The sequence below is a fragment of the Dromaius novaehollandiae genome, chromosome 7 (genome assembly GCF_036370855.1).
Source record: "Dromaius novaehollandiae isolate bDroNov1 chromosome 7, bDroNov1.hap1, whole genome shotgun sequence".
NCBI lineage: Eukaryota > Metazoa > Chordata > Aves > Casuariiformes > Dromaiidae > Dromaius > Dromaius novaehollandiae.
In genome coordinates, this window is record NC_088104.1 from 24968641 (window position 1) to 24986177 (window position 17537).

General features: G+C 37.5%; 1 protein-coding gene across 2 annotated transcripts in view; it reads right to left on the minus strand.

Moving 5' to 3' along the window:
• SP3 (Sp3 transcription factor) overlaps positions 1-17537 on the minus strand; it is a 37108-nt gene that overhangs the window by 13329 nt on the left and 6242 nt on the right. Inside the window, exons 4-5 of one of the 2 annotated variants that reach the window (XM_026092922.2) lie at positions 11861-11951; positions 10589-11755 (exon numbers count right to left, since the gene is read on the minus strand). In XM_026092922.2, coding sequence (XP_025948707.1) covers positions 10589-11755; positions 11861-11951 — 1258 coding nt within the window. Of the gene's footprint in view, positions 1-10588; positions 11952-17537 lie in introns of both variants that reach the window. The other variant, XM_026092915.2, reaches the window with a different exon arrangement.

The following is a 17537-nucleotide window of genomic DNA, read 5'->3' on the forward strand; positions in this document are numbered from 1 at the left end:
AACGTAGCCACAAGCATCTGCTTTCATGTGAAAAGCACAAATCTACCCCTTAAATCAACAAAGAAAAATCTCCCTATGTCTATTTCAAAAACATCAGGTTCCTTTATAGCACCAAGGAACCAGGAAAAAAAAGCGAAACAAAAACCTTTGTTCTCTCCTTTCTGAACACTACTCTTAAAAAATAAGCAAAGAGAAAAATGACTGTGCAAAATAAACTTGTATTCAATTAGAAGCAGCCTCACTATACCAAACTATCACCATGTCTGTTCAATACTTCTCTGAAACCGGTGCTACTGTGAATTTGCAGGCAACTCTGCAAGCTTGAGAGCTTACTCTATGGGAAGGTGTCTCAAAAAATGTTCAAGACCTAAAAAAAATTCTCTGTGGTGACATCTAGTCCTGTGTACTACTGTGTACACACCAAACTACCCTCCCAACAAATTAAGTCATTTTCTGAGACTCACCCATGAAAGGATATTATATATAATAATTTGTATATTCATGTTATATATAATTCCTTTTAACATAAGCAAAGATTAAAACACTACATAATATATATACAGATGGTGTATCAAATTCCTCTCTCAAGCAGGATACTCACTGCCCAAGATAGCTGCCCCCAGACATTGCTCCACTTGCAGTACCTTTAGAAAACAGCAAAAACACCATCTATTCTTATGCAATTAGGCACCTAATAAGAATTTAAATACAGCAAAGTGGTAAGGTTGCCAGCAAAGGCCAATGCAGTTCCATGTGTGTCTGTCACAAAGATCACAAATACACCCTCCGGGCAGTTCTTCAAGACTGGATGCGTCACGCAGTCAATGCAGTAAACACCATACTTAAAATTCTTTGACTAATCGAATGTTTTGTGAAACGTGCATTTAAATAAAAACAGAATTTATATAAATAAAATGAAGTAATGTTAATAAAATGAGTCATTGTATTAAGAAGATAATCGCATGATTATCCTCATACTAACATTAAACACTAATGCATAATATAAAGTCAGTAGCTGAATTCAGTAAGTACTACATGTACGTACTTCAAGAGAAATACCGACAAGTCCCAGTGAAGGAGAAAGGATTGAATTAGAGTATGGATTTCTCCTCCAAAGACCCAGCACCACTACTAAGGTCAAATTCCATATAACACAATTTTAAATTTTAAAAATTGCAAAATTCCTTGAAGTAAAGTCAAAGTAGTACTGTATTTTTGCACTGTGTTTCTAGGTTATCTTTAGAAGATAGAAATTGCAGCTACTGCTTTAGGTGTTACTCAGAAAGACTGTCTTCCACTCTAGGCACGCAAATGAGTACAATGTAAACTGGCAATTTACAAATAGGACTCTCCCTAAAAAAGGCCTTTTTAATATTTCATTATGCAGATGTTTTAAATAAACAAAACTAAAAGAATTATCAAAAGATGAAGTGCTTATTGAGCCTTTCCAGGATGCAGTACAGCTAGAGTGGATTGCATCAAATCCCACAGTGAAAATCTGCTAGTCTTAACAAGGTTCTTCACACCAACAAGGCTGCTGCTCTCCAAGTAGGTTGTATATATTGCAAGAGATAAGAGAAAATTCCATCACTATTTGCAGGGGGGAGGGGAAAGGAGGGTCCTCACTAGGATTTAGACAACAGAAAGAAAAGAAAGTGATGGAAGGAAGAAACCATGGAGAAGAGCAAAAGATACAAGTCTTCTCAAATGCACTGGAATGGAAGATTATACAAATTCATATAGACAGCAATTCCACATTTCTCTCTGGTGTTTCTCTGAACAGGCTCCATTCTAATTCACTCTTAACTGACAGAATACTACGTTTCTCACATTCTCTACAAGAGAAGTTGGGCCTAAAAAATCAAAACAAAGCAACCACCACAATCCCTAAATCTCATGACAAGCTGATGCAAACGCTGGTAAATTTGAGGCAACTTTTATTTTCTACCAATTAAACACAAGCAAAATGAAGGTCTCATTTTTCTTTAATATTATTTTATTTCCGTGCTTTCACATTTCTGTATGCCCCTACTTCTTCACTGAGTTCAAGACTTAGTACTAGATCAGTGTGAAGGGGAAATTTGGACAAAGTTACTGTTTCAAACTGTCTACAGATTCTGCAAACCATATATTCTGTTCAACTTCTTCTTGGCACCCTACTGAGCTAGATTTGTTTTAGGTTTTGTTTTCCCCCCAAGGATTGAAATTGGGATTTTGGTGTACAATAATTTGGTTCCAAAGGGAGTATTTCATAGTCACAGAAAACCCAGAGCTGACTACAAAATGAAGTAAATTTAAGTGTATTAGGTGAACAAAATAATGACTAACAGACCTGTTTATAGAGCTTCAGAGAGGAGTAACTAAAACTGAAAGGATGCACATGTAAATGCAGCTAACATATTCCCAAGTGTTTCAGCTATAATCTATTGTAGAGAGAATTACTGCTGCCCACTAACACAGCCAGGTCATTTACTTATTTCATCACGTATCAGATTAATGCATCAGTTAAACTGAATTAAAACAGAGGTAACAAGCCTTACCTTCTATCTTGGTCTGCCTCAACTGGGACTTCAAGAAAATGTCATCTTATTCATTTATGAGAAAAGTTATTAGTTTATCCACCAGCCATAAAAATGGGGATAAACTGAGAAGGGTGAAGGAGGCAGTGAAAAACTGCTCCATTTGCAGGCTTTACCACCACCTTAATATTTGAATATGTCTGTAACAGAGACTGTGCAGACTGTCACTAACGGCATTCTCAGAATTTCTTGCGATCATCTCCAAGCTGTGGGCTTCTAGCTGAGCTTCTTTTCCTAGATGCTGAAAGCCACAATGCTTTTTTACTCAACTAAGCTTTACGAGATCCCAATCTGAGATTGCACATAACTTCTTACCAGTTCCCTCACAGCATCACTAATTGTCTGTCTGCAATTTCAATGTCTCGTAATCAGCCATGCCTATTCGTTTATTTTTCCAAACAGATGCTTCCCTTCCTACTCCTCCCCCCACAAAAACCAGATGTGAATTCTCATCTCCTTTCCATCTTCTGTTGTTGATTTGGTTTTCAGTTTTCTCCACAGTGCAACCCACATTCCCTCAATACCTTGACTCATCCTGCTTATATTTCTGGATGTGAGGAAACTTTAACAAGAGATGTTCAACTTCCTCAGACATGGTCTTTGTTTATTCCATCTAAACTAAACTTCCTCTAGCCAGCTGTCCAAGTCTTTCAGACAGCAAAACCAACAAAGCAAGTAACTTCTACCTTGATTTACTTCCCAACACTTAAGTCTGAACTTAGGCATTTTTATTATGTAACAAATTACAAGGCAATAGAAGAGACCCTAGGGAATGTTATCTTGAAATAGTTGTGAACCTAAACTTGAAAGAGAGATTATCATCTAGTTTCAACAGCTGTGAATCAGATCTTAAGTTTCTAAAGAAATCGACTGGTGTATACAAGTCCAAGAACAAGACCTCACAGTACTGAATATTTAAGGAATACCAACAAAACGATTAAAAATACAGCTATAAATCTTTTCTTGCAAGACATGTCAAATACTACCTCTCCAAGTGACTCTATACATTATTCTAAACCAATTATTTACAAACTGAATCATGAAATTATTTAAGCCAGTACTATCGCAACACACATTACGCATCAAAGAACAATTACTTACCACCCCACAGTAACTGCAGTTCTTTGAAATGCGTTGTCTACAGAGATTCTCAAGAGTTTGGATTCTTACAGACAGTGATGTCCACTGCAGCCTGCCCTTACTTTTTTATTTCTCATGGTTGAAAACATAAGAAGGGATAACTAGAAAGCCTAAGAACTGTTGATCATACTCAATATAACACAAGGCAGAAACTACAAGAATAGATAAGGAAAGCAGGAGGACACACAGAATTCTGTGAACAGCAAGGTTAAGTATTCTTAAATATCAGTATTAGATTGGCAGTGGGGTGAACAACAGAATTGTCAATAATAATTTAGCAAGGCAGAATTGTTCAGTAAGTATTTCTGTTCTGCACTGGGATAAAAGCCAGATAATAGTCCTATCGCTAGATGAGAATGAAGTGCTTCCCACTGACAATACGTCAGGATGATGATTAAAAAAAAAACTACTAAAAATAAAGACTTAGTATATCAACAGATCAAGATCATTTTCATTCAGCAATTTTAAGAGATGACTAAAGAGTTCTCTGCAGTTTTAATACTGTAAGCCCTGGACCATGTGAATGCTCCAGTGGATTAGAAAAAAGCTATCACTGTGATAATACTGAAAAGGGGAAAACAAGGACTCAAAGGAGTAGGGAAAGATTTAATGCCACTCAAGATGGGATTATGGGAACTGTACTGGATTCTAAACCAACACTTTTCTTTTTTAAATCAATGCCACCAGCATTGATGTAATATATTTGAGACTTCTACACAGCAAGTGACTTAGTACAGTACAGCATTTAGATTAAGAAAACTGAAATACAAAATGAACACTGAATACATAGGTTAAAAATCAGCAAGACCTTTAAATGGAGATTGAGAACTATCACTTACATATGACAAATAATGAAGTGGACATATCACCAACAAGGTGGATTTCTCTCCCCTTATGTCCTTAAAAAATACTACCTTTTGAAACAACCTGTATACTACAAGCAGTAATGCTACCTGACACCCTCTACAACTTATCATCTAAACATAGATACATGCAGAGCCTTGCCTTTTCAAGAGGGCAATTGCTGACAGGATCCTGGGGAGCATTCGTAGGTAGTATTATGAAAAGACTGCTGGTGTCCTTCGTAGAAATTTCAGATGCTTTTTATGATCCAGATGCCCTGAAAAGTTAGCTTGAGAGGTCAGGACCAAAGCATGTGATCCCAGGAGGAGATTCAAAGGCAAGGTGATTGTACGGAACCTAGAACGGTGGCCCAAAAGTGCCGAGACTGCAAAACGATGGAACACATTTTCAGCCACCTTTTCCAGGTAATGCAGTAGTGGAAATAAAATCCTTGCCTCTTTAACTTCAAGGATACTCTCCATTCATCCTTGGATATGTAACGCAGTTTTCCATTTGTTTCAGAAACATTTTGTAAAAAAGGATATGAGAAAATGAAAAAAGAACGAGTACCTCAAACTAGATAAGATAATCTTTTGTTATCATCCTGAGGACCTCAAAGCCTAAGATAAACTTCACCTCACAGCCATGGGTTGTAAGAAGGAAGTGAATTAGACTCCCAGCTGTTTTGGAATAGAGAGGGGAGAAAAGCACATGTAGCACAGATACAGATGGTAGATGCTACAATTCGATCTTTTCAAGAATTCAAGAGAAAAAATGCAATCCTATTCCATGGCAGTAGATACTGCATTAAAAAAAAAAAAAAAAAAAAAAAAAAAGACTAATTAAAGTTATGGAAACTTTCTTACACTTGAAATGAGATAATTTACCATATGCTGTTATAAGCAAGCTTGTGAAACACATAAGAGCATCATCGTCTAATTCTTCTACAATTTATTAATTTCCTTTTGAAAATGGTAAGGAAGTAGGGCATGTAATTCAAGCGTGCTGAAAGCAAACTATTTACCCAGGATTGGTACATAAATAGATCTAATTCTTGCACTAACTTAAATATGTCAGAGTTTCCAATTTAATTTTTTCATATTAAAAATAGAACAGTGGGAGAATCATTTTTTTAACTATTTTGATTTCACGCCATGCAAGCTAAATAGATAGCCTCAAATTTAAAAGGGATATCCCAAAACAGATGTTGCCAGATGAAAATGTTTACTTAATATCGTTGCTTCAGCTTACTTCATGCTTTTCATAAGATTTTTTTTAAATAACCAGACTCAATTTCATGTTGACATCATGCCCTTCTCTCAAAGCCTGGTATAAAAAATGCTTTAGAAGAAAGAACTGCAAAACTGAAAGTAAAATTAAAGAGGTTAGAAACAGGAACATAAACAGAAAAACTAAGCTGGGTAATACTGAAAACCAGCCAAAACAATTTACAACATTCTAGATGTGAGAAGAAAGCTATGCTTTAAATAGCAATTTGCAATACTTTACCAGAAGCATTAAAACTATCAACTATATCAACTATCCCAGAGAATACAACTGTAAATACTCCATCCTTCAATTTTATTTTTATTTTATCTAACAGATGTTAGACCTCTGCCTCACAAGATACCAGCAGATGAAAGAGAAGTTGTTAGTCACTTAGGAAAATATTTACCTAGAAAACTGTTTGCCAATTTTTTGGCAAAAAATTAGGCTACCTAAATTATTTCAGACTTATATCAGCATGAGGAAGACTTCAGATTCTGGCAGGAACTGAATGAAGTCCCTACTACAAATAGCCAACCACTCCCACTCTCTATCTACTAGTGCAAGTTGACCAACAGGTATGATTGTATTCAATGGCAGCTAGCACATGAGTCTATACACAGCTGCGTATAAGCCTGCAGGAGGAGGAGCTAGGAAGATGTTAGAAATGAAGACCACAGTTTTGCCGTGGCACTGTGAGTCAACTGTTGAGAGGAACCCCTTTGACTTAATTCCAACTGCAGACCACCATCTTGGAAAACAGCTCATAGTTTTTTGTTTTTATGTAGCTGACTCTTTCGGATGAAATGTGTCCGAGTTGGTAAGCAGCAAGTCCCTTCTCAAGCCAATGCTATTTCTTTCCAGCTCACTTGGGAGTTTCTTCAGATGCTACTGGAATAGTCAAAAGGAGTATCAAAAAAATTAAATCCAACTTTTTATTAAAAGTGAAACAGCCTAGATCAGATCTGGTAAAACTGCCTTTGCCTCAGGAAACAACCAATCCAAAACTGTAATTCACTACATTATTAACTTAACTGAGACACCATTACAATTAGATTTTGGTTAACACTATTAAGTCTCCTCTGTATAGGCAATGATTTTAAGGAAAAAAAAAAAAAGCCAGTAACTTAAAAATTCTTTCAGATGGAAAGAACCGACATGATAGGAAAGATGACAACAAGTTAGTACATTTCACTACCCTCTATTTTTTCCAAAAGGAATGTTATTCCATGTAAAATGTGTGTTCAAGGAGGAATTGTACAAACAGGGTGACTAAAAATAAATACCCTCCTTGGACAGGTAAGTTGCTAAAGAGTAATGTGAACTGCATGCGTAATGCCTCTTTCTGTTACAGACAATGCAGTATTTTATTACAAAATGATAACAGGAGGAGTAGACTACTGGACAGCTTTCTAAAGCTTAATTTCCTCTCAAGACTGAAAGACTGAACCCAGAACACCAGTGAGCAAGATACCTCTTCACCAGTGTTAAACACATAGATACAATTTGATATAACTTCTTGTTTTGAAAAGCAATCTTGAAGAAAGTTTCAGATATGACCAACAGATACCCTTTCTCTCTCCACCTCGAGACAACACTAAGCACAATAAGGAATAATATGAACTCTAATAAATGTTCAGAGATTAAACAAGCTAATTTAAGACCTTTTAAAAATCAAGTTCAGTGCAAATGGAAGGCTCTACATGTGTACACCTAGTAAGGCAGACATTTCACTAGAAGTAAAATTATTGAACATTTTTCAAAGTAAACTGTATATTAACATGACAAAACTTAGTTTCAAATTAGGGTTGCAAAGACCTATTAAGAAAACACAATGTAGGACCTAGGTTAAGACATATTTTCTCATACATTGATGAGAACAGTAAACATGTCTTCCATTGATTATCTGGACAGCAAGGCCTAGAGGAACATCTCTTACACAACAGGCTGAAGTAAAGCAAACCTCCAATTTTCACAGCTACACAGCTAACAGAGAGATGTTTTTTATTCAGACTTCAGATAATTACCAAGACTAGGCATATTATTTTGCCTCAAATAAAAAAAAATTCTGTTAAGTGAAAACAGAAAATACAGCCTGACTGTATTTGTTATGGAAGGAAAAGCATTACTTTCACTGGCATTTTTGCATGCATTTCACTGCGGGTTGCAGGGGGGGAAAAGAGAGAAACTCTTTTTATCTTACTTCAAAACGTGTTGGCAGTTTGCAGAAAAGAGGAAAAAAGTTACCCTTTAGCTTTTAACTTCTCTCATTCTGCCATTCCTTCCACGTATCTTCCCTCTTTCAATTTAAAATTAAACTAGTTTTCCTTATTTGCAGGTCAGAAGAGCCATGCATTTTCCCACTCCAATAAAAATGATCATTCCACTATCTGCATCTACTTGCATACTTATTCTTCAGTCTAAAGAAAGGGTGCCAAACAATATTGTAGAGAGTTATAAATAAGGAGAGGAACACCACTGAACAAGAGCAGACAACTGAGATAGTACTTAGCCACCCTGATACAGACAAAATACCAGATGCATACGGAAAAGATATTGAAGGTCAATCGAGATAATTCAGTGTGATTCTGTTAGTTAGAAACAATTTTATATTGATAGTTACTTTGGAAAAGTGAGTTTCCTGTAATATAAAGAGGGACCAATTAAATTCTCCCCAAATTTAGAGGATGGCAGTTTTAATACCTTCCAGTCCATTTACTATTTCTAGACATGTAGAAAAAATGTCACTATAAATCTCCACTCCATCTCTAATACAACCAGCTGTTTATAGCCATTCACTTCAGGCAATAGTTTCTGCTATTCACCTACTATTTCTGCTTATTTGATCACATTACATACACTCCATTTACTCACTTCCCTTCACATAAGAGATTCCTTACAGGAAAATATAGTTTAGGAATGCTTGATGGAATTCCATTGCATTTGATTATGAGCAAGCACTAAAACACTCTTCTCTTAAGGAGAGTCAAGAGACAAATTAATATCACAGCAGGTTCTACTTCTTTCTCACATGTCTTTTCTTTTGGTTCCTTCTCTCTGCTTTCCTTTTTTATCTTTCTTCTCAAGTTTCTGCTATGTTGCTCTATAAGCAGTAACATGATCTACTGATCCTGCACCAAATACAAACCTGAGAAACAAAGCAGTTCTGATCCCTCTTACATTTCACATTAGCCATAAGGCTCTTTTTCTAAGTGTTACACAGACATTTCAGTTTAGCTGTTATACCATGCACAACACATGCATTTTGCTGTGAATCCCTAGATCCACTCTCCTCATCAGTAACAAGATGCAAAAGAGACAAACCAACATTTCTGTGGTCACAGGAAATAGAAAAGTTAAGAATCAAGATTACCCAGCATAGCTAATGCTGTGAGCAACACACTGATCTTGTTCAGTGCTGTTGCCTGCAAACCAATGAAGAGCAGAGATCACTGGTCTAGGTAATTTTTCCTTGGTAAATCAATAACACAGAAGTCATCTCCAAAACTAAAAAAACCTAGAGAAACATCCCAGATTATTATTTTAAATTCAAATTTTAGATTCCAAAGGGAGTATCACCTTCCTCACAGAGAATTTACCAAAAGCAGTAACCATGTAAGGATTATGAGTAGGCCCTGAAAGAATCCCAGTTCAACAGCTCCTCTTGGCATTTTTAAACTTGAAATTGCATCCTTCTCACATGCTTAAATGGACACACAATATGTATATTTATGTCTTACTTTAACATTTATGGTTCAATATCTTAATGAACCAGAGCCTTAGTTCACATGATTATAGTAAACCTAGCGTTTTCCAAGCTACTATTATCACATTTCTCTCCCAAATTACCAGCCTGGACACAATTCCACAATGACGCAATTAAACAGCTTCAGGTACAGCAAGATGTCTTGAACCTCAATCATTTCTTACACTTATTTTTACGTAGTTGTGCCCTGGAATTGGAATGCACTGTATCACATTCTTTTACCTAAAATAAGCAGGCATGTTTATTTTCCCTCCTCTTAAGAAATACCTATTTTAAGAAAATTACATTTCTTACCTGCTCACAGAGATAAAACACATTGTTTCAGTATGTACAAGTATTAATGGTAAACTTCACATAATGCAAATAAGTAGTACTGAAACATCATGTACATTCTTAAGAGCAGCCACCATTTTGATGTTTGCATGCTTGTTTCACTTCTGCTTATATGAGCTTTGTACATCTTAGTTATGCTGATATTAAATCAGTACGAAATGAATTTAACAAAATAGCAGATCAATAAGAGTACCTCAGAGGCCCACAATTTTTCAGGAATTAAAAAACAACAGCAACAGATTTTCCAGAACACTTCATCTATTAAGGACTGGGAAGGAAGGGGTATGCTAATGATACCACTGTCCTGAAAGTATGGTAGCTGATGGTCAGATTTCCCCCTCCTCAATTTAGAACATGGGTTTTCTGCTTTATTATACTTATAAGCACTCCTAGACATTACATTAGAAGTGCTGTTAACTAATATGACCAGTTGAGAGTTAAAGGAGCTTATAATTTAAGAAGTGGGATGAGAATACATTCCATCATTACTATTGTTTCTTGTGAAACAGCAGTTTCAAATAAAAGCTACCCTCACTTTGTTTAACCCACTGTATTTTGTAGGCTTCTGTAGCAAAACAATAATCTTATGATTATCACCATTCAAACCAACTACATGCAATAAGAAAAACTAGTTTTACACAAAAAAGAGTAAAGTAAATACCTGCAGGACTGCCAGCATTTTCTCCTTGATGCAGCTGAATACCAGCAGAATCTATAGAGTTTACTGTAACTGTCTGTAGATTTGGCAATTGAGCAGTGCTTAGACTAACTGGAGTTGATGTCAACGCCCCACCTGCTGCAACTTGACCAAGAGTGAGAGTCTGCACAGGGGTTAGAGTTATTTGTTGACCAGGTGCATTCTGAATTTGCAAGTTCTGCAAGTTCTGAACTCCTTGCACTTGAAATGTCTGCCAGGTTATCTGCCCAGAGGGGGTCACTGTTTGTGCCTGAATTAAAAAAGTTCCAGGATTCAACTGCAGCTGAAGATTTTGAAGAGCCTGCTGCGATATACTTTGACTTGCTTGCACACCATGGATTGTCTGTTGCGCAATACCTTGTACAATCTGGGCTTGGCTGGTTGGCTGCTGAGACTCTTGAAGCTGTATGTGTTGTACAATTGGCTGTGCTGTGGAGACCTGAATATTCTGAGCCTGCGTGTCATCAGAGACTGATGTCTGGATGTAATTTCCCTGAAGATCAGAACTGTGAACTTGGCCACTAGTTGTGGTCAAGTTGTTTGCATTTTGTTCCAATATACTCGAACTGTCTATGGTAACGGGCAATTGTGATGAAGATGATGTTGGCACAAACAAGTCATTATCAGTGGTGGTTTCTGTAATTTCAGGAGAAACTTGCTCACCAGTCCTTTCAGGAGTATCTGAACTATCCATGGCCTGTCCAGTATTTATCAAGTGCCCATCTGCATTAATGCCTGCTGTCATGGTTTGAGAACCACTGCCAAGTCCCAGAGAATCTAGATCAACACTATTGATGGGTACAAAAGTAATATTTCCTGGCAGTCCAAGAGGGACGTTAGCAACTACTTGTGCTTGGCCAGGAAAAGATGAACCACCAATTGCCACTCCCTGAACCTGGACTTGACCAGACTGTGATAAGATATTCTGAATGTTAGTTGACGGTGCTCCAGAGGCAATTATGGTTTGATTTGAGCCAGGAATGATCTGAATTTGACCAGTTTCTTGATTTATACCACTATTATCAGAAGAGGTTGCAAAGCCAAGCTGAACCTGCTGACCATCCGCCGTCTGGATCTGGGGTATTACTTGATACTGTACATTAGACACTGTACCATTCGATGAATCTGATCCTGGTGCAACAGAAAAGATTTGTTGATTTTGCAAACTCTGAATAGGAAGGACATACTGCCCACTTGAAGTTACTGTGGCAGCACCTGGAATCTGTACTATATTACCAGCTTCATCCTTTATAGTGGCAGGAGCTGCAGACAAGACCTCCCATCTATTTGGAGTTCCTGCTAATTGTACAGAAGCCAAATCCCCTGTCTGAATAAAAAAAAAAAGAAAAGAAAAAATTAAAACAAAAGACATACAGGTTACATGCCAGAACAATCATGCAATTCAACACTAGAGATTGATGAACTACTGAAAAACATGCAGTGCAGCCCATACAAACAACAGCAGCCGGATTAGAACTACAAAATACAGATTTTTGTAAGTTAGCTAATGCCTAAGTCAGGGTAACTGACCTGTGGTTTGTGAGCTGCATGTGGCTCTCAAGCAGGTCAAATGCAGCTCCTGTGCCATGGCTACATCGCGTAACCAGCAGCAGGGTTATTCTGGTGTGGGGGCTGCTGGATAATCCAAATCCCTGGCTGTGGGAAGAAGGGAGCTGGCAGGGGCTGCTGAAGCTATCATCACCAGGTTACCCTGGGACTCGGCTATACTCTTTACCTAGCCCAACACCTATTGCACCCAAGTGGAGTGAAGCCATGTCACCTATACCTCCTAGAGCCCCATTGCTTTTTTGGCTCTCTGGTGTGCGTGTGTCGCTCAGCAATATGAAATGTTAAAAGGTAGCTTAGTCATGGGGTTGAGAAGACTAGATAGTGTAAATTGTGCATAAGATAAAGTCCCAGTATTTATAAGCTTATGTGAGTTACAGTTTCACATTTCACTAATAAAAAAGGTCTCCAGAACTAAGGACTTTTACACTGAAATCACAGTTGGATTAGTCATATGTATCTGTTTGAAAAAATCTATCAAGTTGGAACAATAGAAAAGGTCAATGTTTCATAACAGACCCAGGGACGGTTAATGATTAAAGAACCCTAAGGACTGATGTACTATGCCTTTGTTTCTTATTCAGTAAAGGAAAGGTAAATTGCACTTACCTTTCTTTACCAAAGCAAGCTTTTTCAGAATAGAGTATTAAGAATTAGAGTTAACATCCTGCAATGCTTAGCCCCGATTTGGGCAGTCAACCAACGTGGTATTTTAAACAACCATCAATTTAAAAATCATGTAGGTAAGTTTCTCCTAATTTGTTCTATGGTCCTACAGTAAATCAACGGAATGACAATATTTAGTAATAAGTAAGTAACTTGTCTTACAACTCATTCAATGTTAACTATGAAACTGATTTGGTCTTCTTGGCAGAGTCCACAGTACATAGGAAGAAAAGCTAGTGCATCCTTTCACACTGATTCTGTGATCACTCCTATTAGGGTAACTACCAGAGCATATCACAGCTTCCTTTTGATACTGCACTCCGATTTCCTTTAGAATAAAACCTGAATATGCCAAAAACAGCACATAGCCAACTCTCATCTAACACATCGTTGAGATTTAGCCAGCCTGAGTTAATCCTGTGCCATGCATCAGAGTGCATTTACTCCACAACTTAAGCTGGGCCTTCGCTAGTTTCACTTTCTTATTCTATTCTGAGCTGCCAGACTGAAATGTTCATATACACACACACACACAAAATTATTTTAAAGTGCGCGTATTTATTTTTAAAAAATAAGTGTTATTATTTTCTGACAAGAAAACCCACATCTTGGTTCTAAATTCTTTTTAATAGCTGTAAAAATAATAGTTTTCAATAGAGAAAAGAATACAAGACTTCCTTTTGCCCTGAAAGATACATGCAAGCTTTCAAGTAGTTTATTAGTAAGTAGGTACAGAACTACCAAAACCAAATAATTCTAGGATCTTAATGCTTTAAAGATCTAAAGGAGAAAAAGGGGTCTCGGTAATCTTATTCTACTACTTTGTTTTCTTCTTATGCTGATTATCCTTTCATATAAAGATCGGGCTTAAATCCATTGGTCTTTCAAGATTATCATTTATGAGATTAGAAAAATTTCTGCAATATTCCCTAACGTACCTTCCTATCTAGAAATAGGCCAAAAAAAATCCACTTTCCTCTGCTATCACATTAGCTTTATACTCTGATGTTGAGTAATATTTACATGCAACTAAAATGCTGAAAAGAAAGTTCATAACTGATCAGTCCACCAGTACATAAATATTTATTAATTGAACATTTTATTAAACATCAGAAGACTGAGAAAAGTCCTAAATAAATAGCAATGAGAAAATACAAAAAACAAAAAAATTATCACTACAACTTGACCTGTGCTATTATAAAATAAATGTATACTATAACATGCTGATAATATCCATTAAAACAACAGGAAAAGAGAGAGTAATAGGAACCATTAAAATATATATAAAATATTTAATTCCTTGCCGATTTAAGACTGCTGTGTATAACCAAATGTTGGATGTTTAGGCTGTAACTGGAGTGACTTAATAAGCAACAGTATATCTATACAAAGAGCGTCCCCTCTAGCAATAGTTCAAAGGGAACGTATCTCCTTCACAATATAGAAATGACCTACTTTTTTATTCTTCCCCTCCTCCCCAAACGTATCTTGATTTCCACATCTTCATTCAATGGCCTTTGCCATTTTCATCTTGGGCACACATCTCTCCTCACCTTTCTGTAATGCTGCAAAATCCTCCCCCACCTCTGCTCTGTAAGGGTTTTAGTTCAATACAGCCACTTTTTTAACAGATGCACTTGACAATCCATGGAGAAGGAGGAAAGGATGGTCATGCATGTGAAGCTATGCTACATGTGGTACGTGTAATGCCTGTTATTCATATGTTGCTTTCACAGCTGGCTATATCAGGGACTACCAGATGAATCATGAGGAGGGAGGGGCAAAAGAGGGTGAGGTTTTCAAGAAGCTATCTGGCAGCTATTAAAATTAGTAGCATTAAAGCAGGAAAAAACCCTCTATGGTAAAGAGTATTTGAGGAGGATCTCTAATGAGGAGGATCTCAATGACCTCAACTGGTCATTGCTCTGTCACAACAAGCTCGACTGTTACACCCTTTCTCAAAGATTCAAGAGGTGGTAGGACATTTCTCGGAGTCCTTTTCCTAGTAAAGAGTAGCAATCATTCACATCCGCAAGCAATTAAGAATTATTTTAGTACCTCAAAGTCCTACCACTGACATACAAGCAGCAACATCTACAGCCCACTGACCTACTGATCCCTAGAGCACAGTCCTAAATTGAACAGTTTGTTTTGTCTCTCAGTCATACATGAGAAATACTTAAAGGATAGAGATAAAGCAACAATTCTTATTCTTATCAACTGACAGACAGACAGCAGTTATTTGGAAGCCGTTCTTTTAAGAGAAGGCCAGCCAGTTGCAATCCAAAGGTTCTGTATCAAGAGGAAGAGAAAAAGATCTGAGAGGAGTTCAGCATTAGCATTGCTTAGCCAAGGAGGAAAGAACAGGAAGCAACAGGGAGTTCACTGAAAGTAGTATCAGGAAACAAGAGAAAGAGACAGGAACAGAGCAAAAAAAAGTAGCTGGAACAGGGCACTGGAAGAATTAAAATCAAGTGGTATTTTCACCTGAAGAAAGGTCAAGTGTCCCCAAAGAGTGGAAGCAGCGACTGCTGGTCAGCCTGTCTTTTGATTCTTTAATAAGGTTTTATGATTTCCAGTGGGTAACATAATGTGATTTCTCTCCCTGAGTTGAAATTCCCATTCCTGAAGAATGAGGTAATAAGTAAAACTCTAGTAATTGCATCTTGTTCAATCCATTCAGAGGAAACTAAAGGAAGCTTAAGTTAAATGAAGAAGACAAGAGACAAACACAAACAGAAGATAAACACCTTTAAAAGGTGACTTAAAACATGTTGAGGGATGGGACTTGGATTGCAAAAATAAAACATTTTTCACCGAAGTAAAACTGGAAAGGAAGAAATGTCATCCCTATATACATGTTGTAGGCACATGCATTTCAACAAGCCAGACATGATTAACTGGATACATGTCATTGAGCAATCAGTATTTTGCTGCTAAAGAACTAATTCATCTCTACCAATCTGTTGTGGACTGCTTTTACTGCACACTTTTCAGAGTCACTTTTGCCCCATTTAGTCCTGGAGCAAAAGCAGCAAGACTGATGCTTCACATACCTAATGAACAAGACTGGCCAGTGTCTCATCCAAATTGTTGTTTTATGAAAGAGTTAGGGCTCTAATGCATGAGTTTAATACCATGTGTTTACAAAGCTACAGTAAACTACGTGTGCATTCTTAGATTATTACAAATATTAAGATAAAATGTACTTGCTTCAACTCTTTCATTAAGGTATGAGCTAATACATTCTATCTTGTATTTGCCATAAGTTAAGAACATGCTCAACATCAGTCACTGTGGTTCAACTGACACAAAGCTGCTTGTTAAGCCAAATTAATTCTCTTGCACATTTCAGCCCTCTGCCAATGAAGCCACTCAATTCAGAGAAACACATTAACCTGTATCAAAAGTTCAGAGAATCAAATATGCTATCAGGGAAAAGTATTAGCTGGTGCTGCTTGAAATGTTATTTTAAAATGTTATTTTAAAATGTTATTTTAAAAGACAGTAAAACATATCTAACACTTAGTACTGTCTCTTTTAAGGAAGATGTACCTCTTTTTGCTTGAGATGGACAACTGGGCCAAAAACTTCATTTTTTTAGCCTGTTTTTATCACTAGAAGTTCACAACCTGTCTAAACTAAGACAGTATGTCCCTGACACATCCCTAGGAGAAACAAGAAAGCTCCAGTATTAAGGAATGAGACACCACAAGGAGGAGGCATTTTTAACCAGACTGTTTGTAATTTCATTTTTTAATATTAATCTGTATTTAGCTGCATGAGTAACTAGAATTTTGAGTATGACTTTGCATTAAATGGTTCGGTTTCCTTATGCCTTCAACTCAGGTGCTGAAGGCTCTATCAAATCATCAAAAAAGGCAAGAAGAAGGAGCTAGAGGTTGGTCAGCCTCACCTCGATCCCTAGAAAGGCAATGGAGCAAATAATCATGGAAACTATTTCCAAACATATGAAGGACAAGAAGGTGATCAGGGTAGCCAACATGGATTTATGAAGGAGAAGTGATGCTTAATCAACCTGACAGCCTTCTACTATGAGATAAGCAGCTTGGTGGATAAGGGTGAGGAGATGTTGTTTATCTCAACTTTCAACGCTGTCTCCCATAACATCCTTACAGGCAAACAGATGAAGAACAGGCTAGGTGAGCGGACAGTGAGGTGGACTGAAAACTGGCTGAACTGCCAGGTTCAAAGTGTAGTGATCAACGGTATGAAGAGCAGCTGGAGGTCAGTCACTAGCAGCATACTCCAGAAGTTGACACTTGGGCCAACACTAATTAATATCTTCATTAATGACCTAGACATGGGACAGAACGCACCCTCAGCAAGTTTGCAGATGGCACAAAACTGGGAGGAGGGGTTGATACACAAGATGATTGTGCTGCCATTCAGAAGGACCTCGACAGGCTGGAGAAATGGGCAAACAAGAATTCTCACAGAGCAGAGGCAGGGAAATGCAAAGTCATGCACCTGGGGAGGAATTATCCCATGCACCAGTACAGGCTGGGAGCCAAACAGTTGGAAAGAGCTTTGCAGGAAAAGACCTGCGGGTTCTGGTGGCCAAGAGTTGAACATGAGCCAGCAATGTGTCCTTGCGGCAAAGAAGGCCAACAGCATACCGGGCTCCATTAGGAAGAGCGCTGTTGGCAGGCTGAGGGAG